General features: G+C 36.9%; 1 protein-coding gene across 14 annotated transcripts in view; it reads left to right on the forward strand.

Annotated features, from left to right (window-relative positions):
* RALGAPA1 (Ral GTPase activating protein catalytic subunit alpha 1) overlaps positions 1-18,550 on the forward strand; it is a 134,441-nt gene that overhangs the window by 40,240 nt on the left and 75,651 nt on the right. For 10 of the 14 annotated variants that reach the window (XR_008466364.1, XR_008466365.1, XR_008466363.1 and 7 more), the window contains 5 exons: positions 911-1,051; positions 7,359-8,921; positions 10,854-10,978; positions 13,216-13,432; positions 14,610-14,786. Coding sequence is in view for 10 of the 14 variants with exons in the window: in XM_054201034.1 (XP_054057009.1) it covers positions 911-1,051; positions 7,359-8,921; positions 10,854-10,978; positions 13,216-13,432; positions 14,610-14,786 (2,223 nt within the window). In the remaining 4 variants the exon portion in view is untranslated. The remainder of the gene's footprint in view (positions 1-910; positions 1,052-7,358; positions 8,922-10,853; positions 10,979-13,215; positions 13,433-14,609; positions 14,787-18,550) is intronic. The other 4 variants (XM_054201032.1, XM_054201033.1, XM_054201031.1 and 1 more) reach the window with 3 other exon arrangements.

Raw genomic sequence — 18,550 nt, forward strand, 5'->3', positions numbered from 1 at the left:
AACAATGGATATTGCTTTTTGAAGAACTTCAAGTGTACTTTGAGATTGAATGCAGTATCGGTTCTTGCTATGCCTTACTCTGACAAAGGAAAACAAATGTCATAAAGATTTATTTTAAATCTAGTGGAAAAGCTGCAGGTATAACCGTGATTCTGATGCCACAATTCTTAATGTAAGTTTTCCATTCTGTAGGACTGTTGGCAGGAGATGAGAATAGGAGAAGGTGAATTAGGATCAGTTTAGCAAGATTCATCCAGTATCAGTTAAAAGCCAGACCCTATGGATAAGAAATAATTTAATGCTCTTTGTTGTCAAACCATTTCACTTCAGTCACTTCTTGCTTACTGTGGAACTATAACAAGTTGTATTGCAAATTTCTCCACACAGAATTGGTCATTTTCTCCTTATGCTTTTGAATCTCTTTTAGAGAATCTTGAATTCAAGCGTGTGGGTATGTGTAAAATTCAGAGATACTTTTTTCAGGAGTAAACCAAAGGAAACTAGAAAAATGCAAATGTAGTGTAAGTTGCTTTTTCTGATAAAAAATTTCAAGTTCTGAGTGCTTCTGGAGTGACTTTAACTTTGATTTTTCAACCCCTGATGCAATGGGAATAAAAAGTGTTAATTAGTTTCTTGATTTTGAATGCAAAATCTCTGTAATCGTCATAATAAAGGCATTGTTGCTGCTTTACATAAAAGTTAAAAACTCAAAATGTCTTATCTGTCCACTGATTTTTTTTTTTCTTTCTTACAGCTCTGCCAATATCTGCCGTGCTGAAATGTTTTAATTTTTGAATTTTCTTCCTTTTTATCTTTGTTTTCTCTGTTGCTGCTTTTTCTGTGACACAAGCCTTTCATTATAGTCACTCTTCTTTTTTCCTTCCCCACTTCTTTCTTTTCCTTTTTAAAGCCATGAGAAGCCGATCCATTGGTGAATGTGCTCTGCCATCGGCCTATATACGCAGTGCTAAAAGTGCTCCTGTTCTGATCCATACTTCCAAACCCTTCTTGCCTGATATTGTTCTCACTCCCCTTTCTGATGAGCTTTCAGGTAGTGCCACCTCTGCTAATTTCTGCACCCCCTTTATCACTTTTTTAAACCTTTTGCTTTCAAATTCTGCTAAATCATTAAATTTTTCAAAGTAAAAATACTTGGGGGATGGGGGGAGAGGGGAAGAGATTAAGAATGAATATTTTGAGTTACATAAAATACCATGCTATTTTGCAATTCATTCTGGAACTGTTGGAAGTTAGTGCTGTGCCAATGTTTACTGTCCTAAAAGTGAAAATTAGAGAAATCTCTTGCTTTTTCAATTTATTGGTAAGCAGTAGTACAGCATCTGTCTACCAGAGAGTACAACTCACCTAAAGTTTTATTTGTGATCAGTGAGGGAGGGAAAGGAAGAATGACATTTACTTTGACTTGCCATTTACGTCTTTCTAAGTAAATTTTTGAATTCAGTATCATAGATGTTGTGGGCAACCATGGTAATGATATAACTTAGCTCCCATGAAAAAAGAATGTCTGAAGTATATGGTGTCATATACTATGCTTTACAGTATGCCTGGGTTTCATTAATATATAAAAACATAAAAAAATCTATATAGTTTGGAATTCTGAAGTGCTGTGTTTCGTTGTTGTTTTTCAAATGATCCATGTTTTTAGAGAGTTGTAGTTTTCCTCCATATTATGTTTGGTCCAGCAGGGTGGTTGGCTAGAAGTTTGACAGTAGCTTTCTTTGGATAATTTGCTTTTAATAAGTAGGTTCACCAATTAGAATTATAGATTTTAAAAATTCATGCATGAAAGTTTACAGACAATATATATTTTTTTTCTCCTGTGCTCCAGCTATTACATAGATGTAAATTAGTAGCATGGAAAGCTGACAATCATATTATGCCTTTGTCTCAATGAGTGAAAAAAAAAATTAAAGCACAGCGGGAGGACTATATATATATATAGTCAAAACTGTGTACAAATATAAGGACTTAATGGCAGTAATTTTTTTATGGAAGATATGTTCTTTTTTTTTTTTCTTTTCTCTCTCTCCTGCCTGCCTTTGTTACCCAAGAAGTGTCAAGAACTGTATTTTCATAAATGTATTTTGATGTGTGTCCAAAATTAGGTGGTCGTCTTGTGAAACAGAAACTTGGTGCCTTAGTATTCAATCCAAAAACATAAATGGAGAATCGGGAAAGTATAAGGAACCCACTCTAGAGATACCAGACTTTCACAATGAAAAATTATAAAACGTTTGAATGCAAATCTTGACACCAAAAACAAAGAATAGTAAAATACAAATTATATGTAATAAATTAATAAACGTATGAATGCAATGGGTATATTTTCTGAGATATAAATTATTAGAACTTAGCAGATAGGGATTTTATAGGAATGATACATGAACAACCTATTACGAAATAGATCTTACCTGGCCATAACTTTGTTGAAAATAGTCAATTCTTAATGAAGATTTTAAGAGCACCTGAAGAAGAGAATGAGCTTTCTCAGTGAACTCTGTCAGATAATCACTGGTACTTAATTATCCTGTCTTAAAGAAGGCAAAAGTGCTTTTGCAGTCAATTTTATCATCCATAGCTTGCATCTTTCTTCTAATGTGTCCCAAACCTGATGGCTCTCTTGCTATTATCCTTCTGTTGATACTCATCCGATACGAAAACTGCATGACCAATGCAGTTCTTAAAAGTAAAATAATTTTGCAGACCTTTGTACTTCTAACATAGAAAAAGCCCGGGGCGCTTCCTGGTTTTGGTGTTTACGACAGATGATTGTTGAAACGGCTTCATGATGTGCCCAAGAATCTTTAACATTGCCAGAAAACTTAAAAGCTCTAGTGAAGAAAAGTAAGCTATTAGTGTGTTGATGGGGGAAGTAGCAGAGTAAAGGAAAAAGTATCCCCACTGGATCAGAGTGCACTTTGCTCTTTTAATTTTCTGCATTTTTAATTGTGCGCGCTTGCTCTTTCCTCTTTTTTTTTTTTTTTTTAAATGAGCCTTTATAATTTTTCCTTGCCTTTTCTTCTTACAGTAAATATATTCTTTTCTGAAAGCCGCCTGTGTCCAGAGGGTACAGCATATGTTTTGGGAAGTAATCAAATTTTTTCTATCATAAATGCATTTTAGGTAATGAATGATGTTTAGCTAGCTGTGACAGCCCTTTTTATTTCACGAGTGTATGAATATGGTATCCAATTTGACTTTTAGATCCAACACAACTCAAAGGAGAGGATATTTCAAGTTATTCCAAAAGAATAGGATGCCCTAATCTTTAGTTTTCTGAAGTAGTATTCAGCTTCTTGTTAGCTGTGAAACTCCTCATTGAAAGATTGACTCACTGAACACTGGTGAATCTTGACAGGTAGTCCAAAAGAAAGCATTTGTGCCAAAACCTTTACTTTATATGCAGTACAATATATTAATTTTCAAGAGGAAGGCAGAATACCCAACTGTAATTTGTTATTTATTGAGATACAATGTTTCTCTTGAAGATTAGTCAGTAGGCTAACAAAATTTATTGCAAAAGCTCAGTATTGACATCCAGTCAGCTAGCATCACAGAGGATGCTTTTCCTGAAGATTGTAATTCCTTCATGTAGTTTCTAAGTTATGCTGTATTTCCATGTGCAGAATATTTGCAACTTTTCAAATAGAATCCAGAAAGTGGAAGTGGAGATTTACACTTTAAGATGTTTAGTTAGTAAAGTGATTTGGTGTAGTGCACTTGTTGCAAATCTGCAGTATTTCTCAAAAGAACTTTTCTTTTAACCTGTTTAGAATCATAGGAAATCCAGTCTTATGCGTTTACAGGATAACTAGCAAAATAATGATTCATTCCTGCTGTTACTGAGGACTTTCAGGTACAAGACTGCTTGTGAAAAAAAGTGTCGGTGAGATGTAGGCGAGATTCCTGGAAGCAATGGGCCACAATGGCAGACTAATAAATTGCAGGTGGAAGATTTTTCTCTTGTCCACTGGGACTAAAACAATCAAAGGCAGTATTAGCATGAAAGAGAGATGTACCTTATGGCTTTACAACTTTGCTCCCTAATCAGTAAGTAATCATTAAGATGAAATATAAAAAAATCATAATTGTAATGTCAGTATGGCTGTAATTATTTTTTAATCCCAGAAACTCAGAGAATGAGTGTGTTCCTATAAAAGAATCAAAATGAATGCTAAGAAGCAAAACATGGTATTTTTTCTCCACTTTCTGAACTAGCTTTCCATGATGAAATATAACCCTGTCCCAACATTTTATGGGAATATTCTACTTGCACTCATGCTGTCTTGCCAGAATGTGTGTCTCCATGAATTTGTATTTTAGCATATCTATCTTGCACTTGCTGCTGAAAAACTACCTTTTATTTCTGCTTTCTAGCAGAAAAAGGGGAGGTAAGGTTGATTTAAGGAAAGTTGTGATTGTGTGAGATTGGCTAGGACTACCAGTTTCAATCTCTTCCTCACTGTAACATATTAGGAACAGGGCAGCGTTTCTCCTGAGTACGTGCAGTGTGTCAGATGCATGGCCTTCTGATGCACAATTGCAACGTAGTTAGTGAAAACTCCTTAGGAATTGATGGTGTCCCAATTTGACTGTGTACCTGTGTGCAAGAGTGAGCCCTGGTTCTGAAGGAGCTGTTCGTTTGAGTTTCTAAACATTGTCTGTTTTTTTTGAGGGCTGATACTGCAATAACACTATATTTTTCATTTCCTTAATTTCTTCCTCTGTTCTACAAAAAAGAAATCTCTATTGGCACGAGCACTACGCGTTTGTTTGAAAAATGTTTATGTACTTGTATGTGCTAGTCATGCCTACGTAAGCACCTTAAATTAATACTGGATCAACATTGAAATAAATTAAGCTGAATTTATTTCAATGTGTGGAGCTGCTTGGCGTGCATTTGGAGTTCTCCATCCAGTAATTTTTAACACCCTAGCAAACTGTAATCACTGCATGCGTGCACAATGTGCAATCCTCAGGCTGCTGCTTTAGATAAGCTTGAGTTTATAAAAGGTATCAAAGATGCATATTGAGGGCTCAAGATGAGATCAGTGTATCATAGTTACGTATATTAATGTCATATATAACATTATCCTGCATATTTTTGACTGAATCCTGTGGTCCTTTCTTTGTAAAAAAATGGCTTTGAGACTATATAAGCATAACCTGTGTTAATCTCTGCCCAAGTCAATAGAGAGTTTGAAATAACAAGTTCCAACTAGAGAGAGACGCCATTCATTTCAGAGGGTGTTAATTTCTATAGTTAGTAATAAGTTGAACAAGAACAATGATGAGAAATTTGTTGCTTATCAAAGCTGAAGAGAGAGGAAAGGGATAATAAATTGTGCTATATACAAGGATTTTCAGTTCATGTTTATTTTCTGAATTGGCTTGGATGTCTGCTTTCTTGTTCCAATATAGACCTCTCTATTTCCTGTCTGATAGCTTCTTCACAGTTGAGTAAACTTTGTATCAGGCCAAAATTTAATTTTTGAATTTTAACTTCTCTGAAAAATTGAGCATGGAGATACCATTTTTCATCTTCTTCCAACACATACCTTTAGTTAAGTACAGAAGTATCTCATTCCTCCAGCTTATACGCTTTGCTTAGAAGGAAAATATGAGTAAATTCAGCTCCAGCTCTAACATTCTCAGAGAAGTATGAGCACTTTAAAACAGGTTTTTAAGGTGACTTCAGATCATCGTTATTTAAATATTACCGAAATAGGTATAGAGATCCATGAAGTAATAATTGGAAATATTTATTTTGGCAGTAACACATCAGGCTTAGGGGAGGGAAAGGGGCTTAAATTTTGTGCTGATTTTAAGTAAATTCACTATTGCAGTCCTGAAGATAAACCCTCTAGATGTAATAACAAGGTAAGTCTGTTTATTGTGGCAAGGAGCTCCTGTCGGTGTTCATTTAAGCTCTATTGTTATTCCTGACTTTAAAAGCATATCCACAACTTTTTAAGTGATAGGTAGTAAAAAATAAATCTGGCGAATAAGGGAGTCTTTCAAAAAGAAAACAACAGAAAACTGAGAAAGCTGTTTTTACCTTACTGTTCAAGTACCTGTCCCGTAGAAAGACGCAAGGGGTAGCTCAAATTCTTGCAAATAGTTGAATTGTCTGTAAGAGATTCTTAGTCTTGCCTTCACTGGTAATTTGATAGCATGTAGTGTTCCTATAACATATGAGGAAATCTGAAGAGGAGTGTGAAGGTTCTTGGTTTTGGTGGATGATGGGAGGTGGGTTGAAGATATTTCTGTACAATTCCTAGGTGATCCATGGTGGAACTGCAGCTTTCATTACAGTTAACTATGATTTGTAGTGATGCTAACATATTAGCAGTCTCAAGGGAGACAAGGAATCACTAATTTAAATGATGATAACAAATATTGTGGTCTTTACATAAGCAAAAGTGGTTTTACTCGTTAACGGTTAACTGTTGGTTAACTGTTAACTGTGGTTAACTGTTGTGAGGCTGCAGGGTGTTTTTCAGTAGCAGTCCTTAATTTGGCAATTCTCATAAATGTCATATTTGCTTGAGTAAAACTGGAAGAAGGAGGGGGAGGTAAGCCTCCATTTAGTATTTAGTTTTGCATTTTGAAGATGAGAGACAAAACATCCTTCTAGGGAAAAGGGGTACATCTTTAAATTATCTGTTTTGTATAGCCATCTTTTCTGTATAGGGCTAGATTTTCCCTGTCATCTAAAGCTTTAGTCTTCAGGTATACACTATATTACACATGTCATAATATTAATAATTGTATAGAGTCATATGATAGTATTCTTTCTGATGTTTCAGTAATTTACATATATATTCACGCAAGTTATGAAAAAAGTAATAGTTTGCCACTTCAATAGGCAGTTCTAACCTTCCAGAAAACTTAATTGTTCTGTTTGGAGTTGTGCATTTTTCTGAAGATGTAAATTTCACGAAGGGTACTACGGTTAAGCTAATTTGCATTCCAGGTAACCATTTCCTGAACAAGTTAGCTGGAATAATACTGGTTGAATTATTGAACTTATTGGCACAGCCCTAGCTTTAACTGTATTTCCAAACGTTCCATGGTCTCACTGTTTGTTCTCATGCATGTTAACATTTAAAACTGTGTTCTGATGGTCTAACTCATTTATATTACATTCTGTACTGGATATTATGTGCGTGTGTTTTTAACACTCTAGTACTGGAAAAATATTTTTGTTGTACTTAAGAAAACAAGGCTCTGGACTTTCCTAGCTTTTAAAGTCACGTAATTAGGATGTAGTGGTAAATAAATATTGTCTCTGTATGTAAATTTTAGTGCATGTTACATATACTTTTTCCCTACAGACATTGACGATGCTCAAATTCTTCCACGCCCACCTCGAGTCAGACATTTTTCACAGAGTGAGGATGCTCCAAGTGAAGTTTTTGGTGCATTAAATGAGGAACAGCCACTGCCACGAAGCAGCAGCACCTCTGACATCCTGGAACCATTTGCAGTTGAACGAGCCAAAGGTGCAGTTCCTGTCATTGACAGTTCATCCCATCATGCTCCAAGCTTACAGAGTTCCACTGAGACCTCTTCAATGCATAGATCCACTGAAAGCCATATCACTGATACAAATAGCAGAGAGTCCTCCTTGGAAGTTGGGGATAGTATTTATGACCATCTTTGTCATTTAATAGGGCCGGTAGAATTTGCAAACGCAGCCTTTGAACAAAGCCAATATGTTGACCTTGAAGGTGAAGATGATCTCCTTTCCTCTCTGAGAGAATATCTTAAAGAAAAAGAAGAACTTTGCGGTAACTTTGAGATAGATAAATGTGAGGCTTCTGCTCACGAAGTTGATACATCAGTAAATAGGAATGATAGATTACCACTGGATGGATTAGAAAATAGAGATCAGACCGGTCAATGCACGAATAGCATCACTGTTACCGAAAGAGCTGATAACACAGAGCTGCACCCAGAACAAAACCAAAGTGGCTTTATAAGTAATATTGCACCTACTCAAGTAGACCTTTTTACAAGAAATCAAGCGCTTGATAAAGCCAGACAGTTAAATATTAATAAACAACATGAAAGCATGTTCGATCATGGGTCAAGTAGTCCTAGCAGCAAAGAAGGGAAGAGATACCTGTACAGGCAAGCTGCCACTGAAGCTGATGTAGATTTAGCTGTGGAAGCAGCAGTAGCTGAAAAGCATAAAAGTGCCCAGTTTAATGAAAAAGTAACCAACTCACGTGTTATGCATGCAAAGAAAATTCTTCCTAAAGCACAAGTTAACCCTCAAATGCCTCACATCACAGGCACAAGCAAACTGTCACCAACTAAAAGGAGTATATCTGAAACTGTAACTCATAGGGCCAAAATCATGAAAATAACGACAAAAAAAAGAAATAGCGTTCATGTTACTTTTAGGCCATCTACAGAATCTGTTCAATTTTACAATCCTCTTGAGAGCAAAGAGGCCGCTTGGAAAGCAAGACTTCGTAAACTCAGTGGCTTCAGTAGTAGCGGTAGTGGTAGCAGCAGTACCAGTGCAAGCACCAGCTCATCAGCTGTCACAGAGCTGGTTAGACCTGGAATATATAGACCTCTAGATGCAATCAATGCTGCTTCAGTTGGAAGCAAGCAAATTAAGGAACCTACAGAAACTCAAGCAGCCATGGTGCAAAAAGAAGGTATTGCGGTTAATCAGTTCCATAATCGTAGTGCCTTTAGGGCATCAGGTCAGGAGTCAGCGCAACAGCAGGGCTCCCTGGGTGGTGTTTATAAAACTGTTGTACATGCTCTTTCGAAGCCGAAGGCAAATGTTTCCCCACAGAGGCAGAACAGAATGCCAGCAGAGGCTCCACTGAGGGATCTGTACAGTCATGTAATGGGCTATTTTGGAAGGAAAGCTGCAGGTGAGCACTAACAGTGTGCAGAGCGCAAAAGGAGAAAGGCAGCACCAGTTTGGCTTAATGCAACTGAAGCAAGCTCTGATAAGCAATCAAAAGGCTTTGGGATGATCACTGCTTTCCCTGTTTGGTTATGCATGCGCCTACAGCCAGCTGATTTTTCTCCCAGCATAAGTTACTTTTACATACTTTAAATTACTAATTTCCCTTTTCAAGATATTTGGTTGAACCTCTTTGCTGCTGAAGAACATCAGGTTAGGGAAGAGGAAGAGACAGTAAATGACCTACTAAAGGATTGAGAGTTTTCAATTTTCATCTACCATGCAGAGCCTTAAAATTCAGCCTACTGAATGATTGGCATATGCCTATTTTATCAGAATGTGCTATTCCACTCTGAGTGTAGCTTGTTTGTCAGAAGGACCTGGCTCTTGACTAGCTGGGTTGAACTAATTGTATTTCTGGCTCATTTAGTGTGTTTTCTTCTTCCTCCTCCTCCTCTTCCTCCTTTTCCTCCTCCAAAACAAAAATGCCCCTCAAATTTACATTTGGAGGTTAGTTTAGATAACTTTGAAAAAAATAGTCTTAAACAGACATCTGTTACTGAGATGATTTCATTACGCCAGCTCTCTGTGCGTCTAATCATAAGGTTTTGTTTGAATCTTTATCAAAACGTGCTGTAGGCCTTCCTGTGTTCATTCATCAAAATGGATGCAGTTACATCTTGGCAACATCTTTGGTTGCTTTCTTTTTTCTTGGAATCGTGGATGTTCATGAAGGTCTCATGATAGTCCTTCTCCTGCTAACTATGAGACCTCTGTGGACTGATCGAAAAAGAAGGCTGTCGCTCTAATATCCATTCTCTTAGTTCCCATCTTAAATAATCTTAAATGAACAATAAATTAACTTTCAGCAGTAATGTAGGTTTTCTTTTTTCCGTTGTCATGCTGGCATGATTAACAGAGGATTCCGTAATGCATCCTGCATCGAGATGTTAATGCCACCTGAGGGCAGCCTTTGTAAGCATAGCACCACAAGAACGTGACTGTCGTGGGTCTCAAAAAAGCGATTTGCTTCTCTGCAGAATCTAGACTTATGAAAAAGAGATATCTAGGAAGCATTAATTTTAGAAGTAAATTTTATTTGAAGTCTGTAACATTTAACAGAGCCTCAATAGTAGAATAAACTACGCTGTGGTCTCATGAGAGATGACATCGAGGGAAAAATTCTTATAGAGAAAACATGAACTGGAATAACTGGAAGACTTTAAAGACGAAGATCATGAAGTCAGGTGTAACAGCCACAGTTAAATATGAGCAGTATAGTTATATCAAAAATATAACCCTGATAAATGAGTGGACTTAATTAATTGTTCATAACCATTGACCATCCAGAGTTTGAATTTTCATTCCATGTACTAGCATGTAATTTCATTACCTAAGAATTTCTTTGCACTATTTATACTAACTGTATACAGTGCCACGTTGACATTTGTCATTAGTACATGTTAAAACCTAGCTTACCTTTTCCACTACATTGCTCTTCATCAGGATTGCAATGAAAAAGGAGCCTGTATGAATCATATAAAATTTTTAGGATTTATTACTTATTTTTTGTGATATGGAGGAAGAATATACGCTGTATCCTTAAAGCAAGCATTAACAACTTTGAGTAGTGCTTACCTATAAGCTTCTTGCTCTTAAAGGTGGTACTGGAAATCAACTAACCCCTGCTTAGTGGGACGAAGAAGCCATACTAATTCTTAAAGTAGAATCTGCTTTAAAAGAGGGGAATTCTTCAAATGCATGTTTGGCAATTTTGATTTTTATTTTTTTTTTAAATTTCTGTTAATTAGCAGGGTTTTTCTCATTTTTTTTATCTTTTGTTTTGAAAATGTTATGATGTGTTCTTTACTATATACAATTGTTCATTTGCTTTTAGCTAATAGAGAGGACATGAGTCAAAAGCTGCACCCTATTGATAGTGATATTGGCAGTAGCAATACAAACGTTCCTGACCTCATGGATGAATTTATAGCTGAGAGGCTCCGCAGTGGTAGTGCACTGGTAAGCCTTTAAACTTCTTACATTTCAATATGTAAGTTTGCATATATGCGTGAACTCACCGATGATGTTATAAATCAGTTCACTAAAACATATTTCTCTGGATATTATGAATCACAAAGAATTAAGAATATCAATTAATTATTCCTTGCCTTCGACATAGATTCATGCCATTTTATGCCATTTGTGTTTTCATATCTATTGAATCTTCATTGTGGAAGCAATGCAGGAGTTACTGTCAGATGAACAGTCTCATTAAATTAAACAGCCTTAATTTCACCTGTAAAGATCTTTGTACACAGACACTTTCAGAATAATAGTTGATATGTAAATTTGCAGTCCTTAGTTTGGTATGTAGTTGGGTACCACACTGTAGTATGGTACTATTCTCTACAGGTATAGTCAGTACAACAGACAACAAAACTACACTAGTATATGTTTTTCCTTCATTTTTTAATTTCACTTACAAGTGTTGAATAATTTCTTGTAAATAGTTCTCTGATACTTGAAACAACTTTTCATATGCTTTCTTCCTGCACTTTTCCTGAAGTGTCATGTTTTTGGAATGTCATTCATAAAGAGAAATTTCAATCAATTTTAAGCAAGAATTTCTGGTTACTGTTGAATGCTTACAGAACAAGACAACTAATTTGAAGAGATAAGTGTTTTATTATGAAAGGGGAAATATTAAAAAAGTTGCAAATGAAGGACAGAATGGGTAACAAATGAAATGTAGCATTTCAAAGTTGTTCCATTCTTTTTTTCTGTTTAGAGTTTTTTAAGATTTTTTTTTTTTTTTTCAAGAAGGTCATTTTAAGACATGCTCCTGTAGAAAGTTGTCAGCAAGTAGTTTGGTTGTCGTTAATAAGGGGCAGAAGAAGATTCTTTGGAGTTATTGGAAAAATTCGCTTATTTATCCTCATCTTTTATAAATGGCAAGAGAGAACCTATAGAGTTTGTCCAATTGTACGCTTTTTTCTCTTTTGTATTGAAATCATGTTTATGAAACTTGATTCGTGGGGCAAAGTGTTCTTTTTAGTAAGTCTTGAGTTACAAGACAAAAATGCAAAGTTGAACTCTATACGAAAAAATGTTAACTTTGTCTGCAAATTCATAAAACAGAAATCACAGCTGGCCACAAAGGAAGAGAGAAAGAGAGGGAACGCTGTTTGCTTTCACATAGATGGGTGAGAAGATTGATTATTAATAGTTCAGACAAAAGAACTGTTACTTTTCTTAGGTTGCAAAAAACCAGCCAAGATAAGGGTGAAAAAATATTTTGGATCTGCCACTGATTTTGTAATTTAGCACACAAACCCAGATATGTCGTCTTAAAACAGAGTACCAATTTATTAAGATTAGTTTTAGGTTGCTCCACCTTTTGAATGCTAAAACCTTGTATCATGAAAAACTTGTCAATCTGAGTAAATTTCTAATTACTACTAAGGTAGTAAAAGAATAGAGAAGTGACTGGGCCTAGTAAAAGGAAGTCGCCTTCAGTCTCTTAGTGCATAAAGATTTCAAGCTGTTTCCTAAAATGGCTTTTCTACTTTTATCTCTCTTCCCTCTCAAGTAAACAGTCCTATCTGTGAAAAAAGTGACTTAAACAAGACTCCAAGTAGAACACCACCTTATTTTTACATGAACAAATCTATATGCCTTATTGCTACTATGTGCTGTCTTTGGCGTCCAGGTCAATACCAAGGTTTTGGCTTAATCATAAGGAAATGAATGCATGAATTAGTAAATTCATTTGCTTGTGGTGTACGTTATATTTTTGCTTATAGCATGGCAGCCTATGGGCCAGAAAACACAAAATTCCTTGACATTGTTTTCTGCTCTTGTCTGGAACCAAGGTTAACAAGTTTTCTTAAGTAATTGAGACATAAGCGGGAGTTAAAATACTTATTTTACTGTTTTTTCCTCTCTCAAGCCTTACCTAATACATGCGTGGCACATGCTAGTCTGAATCCTAGCCTTTTAAGATATGTGCCCAAAAATTCACTGTGCCAATAAAATTTGTATTTATGAAATTCTGTGACCACATGGGTTCTTCACTTACTCCTGCCTGTCTGGGGTTTTGGAGTCTTGGCTGTATATGTAGTATGATGACAATTTCTGGTTTAGGTACTTAGGAACTATTTGTTATGTTCTGACCTTTGCAATGTGGGATTACTTTTTCCGTTTTATGTAAATAAGCCATCTGATATTCTAAGATAATTTGTCTCTTCAATGTTTAGAATGTGACAAGAAGAGGAAGCAGTCCCGGCAGCCTGGAAGTTCCTAAAGACCTTCCTGATATATTGAACAAACAGAACCAAATGCGTCCTATAGACGACCCGGGCGTACCTTCCGAATGGACATCACCTGCCAGCGCGGGCAGCAGTGACCTCATCAGTTCAGATAGCCACTCTGACTCTTTCAGCGCCTTCCAGTATGATGGCCGCAAATTTGAAAGCAAGTATTTTTTTCCAAAAGTAATGGCATTTTTGATTGATTGCTCGCAAATTTCCCTTTTCATTTTTTTCTTTCTTTTTTTTTTTTTTTTGGTAAAGTTGTATGCCAGCAGTTTTCTATAGAGAGAGCTTATTTTGATTTCCCATTGAAATCATTAGCAAGTTAATGGAGCAAGCAGAGTTTTTGAGAGAGGCTGTTGTGTTTATAGTATCCTAAACAAAACAGGACTGGAATACTACTGTGCAAAAAGCAGAACAGTGAACTGAAGTTAGAAAGCAATACCGTCTTCTCCCAGGAGCATATCCGTCTTTTTTGCACAAAATATAAAAATGAAATGTTGCCTAATTTGGAAGTTATTTGAATTCTTTTGAAAACATTTAGGTAGAACTTAAAAAAGGGCTTCTGATATTTTTACAGCAGTTTTCATGTAGCTATTGATTCATCAAGATACTAAGTGTAATATCATGGTACAATTAGTATGCTTTGTTAAAATTAGTGTGCTTTGTGTAATAACATAATGCTTTTCATTCATTTAATTTATCCATTCCCACTCTTCTTCAACAGAAGGGGTCGTTATGGTTGCTAGGAATTATGATTTCATGTATTATGTAAGAGAGAAATAATGTTTATGTGGTAGAATTTATTGAAGAAATGACAATTTTTAGATACGTAGATGTTATGCAACTAAGTGATGGTATTTAAACCTAATTTTCAGCATGACATTTTGTCTGTAGTGTTGAAAAAGCCATTTGTTAGAATATCATTTGCCATAACATTTTTAGCTTGAAGTTAGTGCTTTAACGACCAACTTGGATATTTCTTCCAGCTTGTAAATTTTGCAAATAAATTCCTTAACGTATGTTTCCATTATTTTTACTTTATTTTCATGTAGGTGCACTTACAGCAACTAAGCAGAAAACAGGACATGCAACAGGAATGTCTTCTCCAGAAGTACAGTCACAGTTTTGTGACAGAAATGAGAATGTTCATAATATCAATTACTTTGTGCTGTTACATTTTATGTAAATTTTGTAACAGTGTTTTGGTAGCATAGGAGATGTACATACAAGTTTTCCATGGAGGATTTTGGAGGGCCTGGGCTTTTTTTTTTTTTTTTTTTTTTTAATATTAGTGGTATTTTTAGGTTGTAAGTTAATACAGTGCTTTCCTCATACAGATTTCAGCTTTGGCACTGAGGCAGGGACACCAGCTTCCACTGACGTTGATGCAATTTCAGGACAGCAACAGAGTGCCGAGGAGCAAGAAGTGGCCAGTCTAACTACACTCCACATAGATTCGGAAACAAGTAGTCTCAATCAGCAACCATTGTCTGCTGAAGCTGCAACTATTACTGGTAAAGTAGTTAAAAGAAAAAAAAACTAAAAAAAGCACACTTATTTCAGAAATTTTCCACCCGTCCTGAAGAATGCAAGTTCCAGTTTCTGTAATGAATCTATATTCTATATTAGATGATTCTTGGATTTCAATTATTTTTTGATTGCTATTGAAAAGTAATGTGTGAAATAACATAAGTGGAAAACCTTTCTGACTTAGTTACCCATAAGATCCTTGGCTTGATGCTCAATGCATTTTAAACCCTTCATGAGAAAATCTATACAATTACCAGGGAGAAAACTCTTAGCACGTAATGTATGCTAGATCTTTTACAAGTGTCCTTCTATTACTGGTAGTCAAAATTTTCAGGAAGAGTTTTTTCCTTGGAAGGCTTTGACAGTGTTCTTTCAAACCCATGTATCACACTGAAGGATCATGGGATTCTTTTATATACTTCCATCTTACCCTCTCTATGTATTGTCTGTTGTGTAACTGGGAGCTGTTAATATGCAAAATGTTAGTTATTGTGCGGTGTAAGATCAGTTTCCATTTGTGTAACTTAAGAATTCTTGTTCTTTTAGTACTTCTCCCTGTTTTTTTAATGAAAAAATAAGCCTGCTAGGAAGCAGTGTTTCACAGCCTCAGCTGATGAGCTTTGAGGCTCCACCAGTTTACTTTGCAGCTGTTTCTTGAGAAAGAGGGAGAGAATAACAGTTAGGTTAGCAACCACCGAGTGATGCAGTTAACCCGAACTGAATGGGCTCCTTTCTGAAAGAGAGAATCTTCCTCTCTGAGGAGTATTTGGAGGAATGTTCTCTTGCCAGATTTTGTAAATGAGAAGTAAAGATGTCCATAGTCATTTTCATACTCCTTGTTCCATAGCTGTTACGCACAACCATTCCGGTTACAACCCTGGGAACAAGTACCTATTTATCTATGCAATACATAGACTACATACAGTGTCTTGTTCTCTGTGAGATATCAAATTCTGCATTTTCAGAGATACTGAAAGACATCTTTACTTCCCCTGCCACAATTTTCACTTTCTAAAATTGCCTTTCTGGTTAAAGAAGCATGGCATGAGCTTTCTTGGACATTGTTGTTCGGCTTGTTCAACAATGTTCAGCTTGACTTTTGTTCTCTTCGTTTTTCTCTTTGCCTGCTGAAAGTCCTAGCAGAAAATATGTTCTTTTTCTGTCTGTTTGTTTTTATATGTTAATAATTTCGTTACTGTTCAGTATTTTTGTCCAAGTTTGCACTGTAATTGAATTGATAAGATGGCAATTAATGACTGAGTTGTCCATTGAGAGGTTCTGTGGCTGTCTCTTGTTGTTTGGACCACTGTTTTAGAGAGGCAGCTTTTCTGTGTCACATCCGTTTAACTTTAGCTGGGTTTCCTGAGGAAGCAAGACTTGTGTAATTAAACTGTCTGTCTCTGTCCGACTGTTCCACGCGCCCAGCAATGTTGGAGCCCATTGTCTAATTTCTGTTAAATTGACATATAAGGAGAAAACAGACATTCTTTTCTTCGAAATTTTATGAAAGCTAGGCAGCTATCTAGTGAAAATTGCGTGTATGCAGAGTGCCATGACAGGGAGGCTGCAGTGTGAATTCACTATATTGGATACCAGCAAATCCATACTCATTCAACAAGGGCAAGTGTAGGGTGCTGCACCTGGGGAGGAATAACCCCATGCACCAGTACAGGCTGGGGGCTGACCTGCTGGAGAGCAGCTCAGCTGAAAGAGACCTGGGAGTCCTAATGGACAACAGGATGACCATGAGCCAGCAATGTGCCCTTGTGGCCAAAAAGGCCAATGGCATCCTGGGGTGCATCAAGAAGAGTGTGGCCAGCAGGTCGAGGGAGGTCATCCTCCCCCTCTACTCTGCCTTGGTGAGGCCGCACCTGGAGTGCTGTGTCCAGTTCTGGGCTCCCCGGTTCAAGGAGGACAGGGAACTGCTGGAGAGGGTGCAGCAGAGAGCTACCAAGATGATGAGGGGACTCGAACCCCTCTCTTATGAAGAAAGGCTGAGGGATTTGGGTCTCTTCAGCCTGGAAAAAAGACGGCTGAGGGGGGACCTTATCAACGCTTATAAATACTTAAAGGGTGGGTGTCAGGAGGATGGGGCCAGGCTCTTTTCAGTGGTGCCCAGTGACAGGACAAGAGGTAACGGGCACAAACTTGAGCATAGGAAGTTCCACCTAAACATGAGGAGGAACTTCTTTCCTTTGAGGGTGGCAGAGCACTGGCACAGGCTGCCCAGGGAGGTGGTGGAGTCTCCGTCTCTGGAGACATTCAAAACCCGTCTGGATGCATTCCTGTGCAACCTGCTGTAGGTGACCCTGCTGTGGCAGGGGGGTTGGACTGGATGATCTCCAGAGGTCCCTTCCAACCCTATGATTCTATGATTCTCATCCTCAAAACACAGTCATAAAAATGAGTTTTCAGTGGTTTTGCTGCTCAGAAAACAACTTGTTTCTAAGTAGTTCTGCTTTGAAGGTTTTTGGAAGGAAAACTTCTTGGTGTATAGGCATTATTTCATATTCTTAGCAAATGATTGAGTTTACTATTGATTGGTGTTTACTAGTCCAGCAAATTTTCAATAATAATTTTTGTCCATTCTCTTCCATCATATGAAGGTCTCTTTCCCTCCCTCCCTCCCTCCTCTGCCTGCTTTTTCTCTCCATCTCATTCCTTCTTTTTTCCTCTGTATCCCAGTCTCCCTCATTTTCTCTCTTCCCCATCACTCTTTCTTGCTCTTGCTCTTGATCCATCCCCACTTAGTGAGCAGAATGGAAGAGACGTAGGAAAAGATTTCTCTGAGCATCGTTTAAGTGTAGTCTGCGTGTGAAGCAGTAATGTCCATCTGTCCTGCATAGAGGTGTTGATTTAAAGTGATGGTAAAAGCTTCATTGCCTTTGCCATTTAAATCAGATAGAGACCTTTGCAGTTTAACAATGTAATTAAGTTTGTTTACCGCAATTTCTGTTCTGATAACACTGACATTTTCTCTCAACTTCTGTAAACAATTTGTTCTCTTTAGAAGAAAGAACACTTCACAGCCAATAATTTGGGCAAATTACTGTGTTAAAAGACTCACTTTTTCATTGCTGTCCCTAAAGTTCAGTTTTTCTCTAATACCGAACTTCACATATCATTATAATATTTTTGGGTCCAGGTTACTTTTATCTAAAAGATAAAATTAATAGGTTTGAATTCTTCCATTATAACATGTGCTGATGTGTAGGGAAGTACGTGGTGAATATCTGTTCTCTTTTTTTCTGCCGTCTGGCTGTTCTGAAAAAACTCAGCTTTTTATAATAATCTTTTGGCAAATTCAGGAAATGAAACTAAGGTAGTGCAGAAGAGAAGTGCAAGTTCCTGCTCCCTCTGTATGGATCTCTCAGTGGAGGAGACCAAATATTTTCCTGGAGTGGATGCTGCTCAGTGGTGGTCATGGAAGAATGCCTTTGCAGCACTGCCATTCAAAAACTTGTATTTTCCTGTCTTAGAGGAAATAACATTCCTCTAACTTTACAGAACTGTCCCTCCATACGGATTTTCTCAGTCCAATTGGCAGATAAACATAAAAAATTGTCAGTTACTGGTTTGAGCTTTTATTTATAAGTTAACTTGCATGCATCCATAAACCTGGAAAAGCAGTTGTTCCAGGAAAACTTCTGCTTAAATCTTTGCTGGAGAGAAATTTATGTGAGTGAATATGGAGAGAAATTTGACTGGTTCAGAACACTGAACGCGCTGCAGAAAAAAAAACAAACCA

The sequence above is a fragment of the Rissa tridactyla genome, chromosome 4 (assembly GCF_028500815.1).
Source record: "Rissa tridactyla isolate bRisTri1 chromosome 4, bRisTri1.patW.cur.20221130, whole genome shotgun sequence".
Taxonomy (NCBI): Eukaryota; Metazoa; Chordata; class Aves; order Charadriiformes; family Laridae; genus Rissa; species Rissa tridactyla.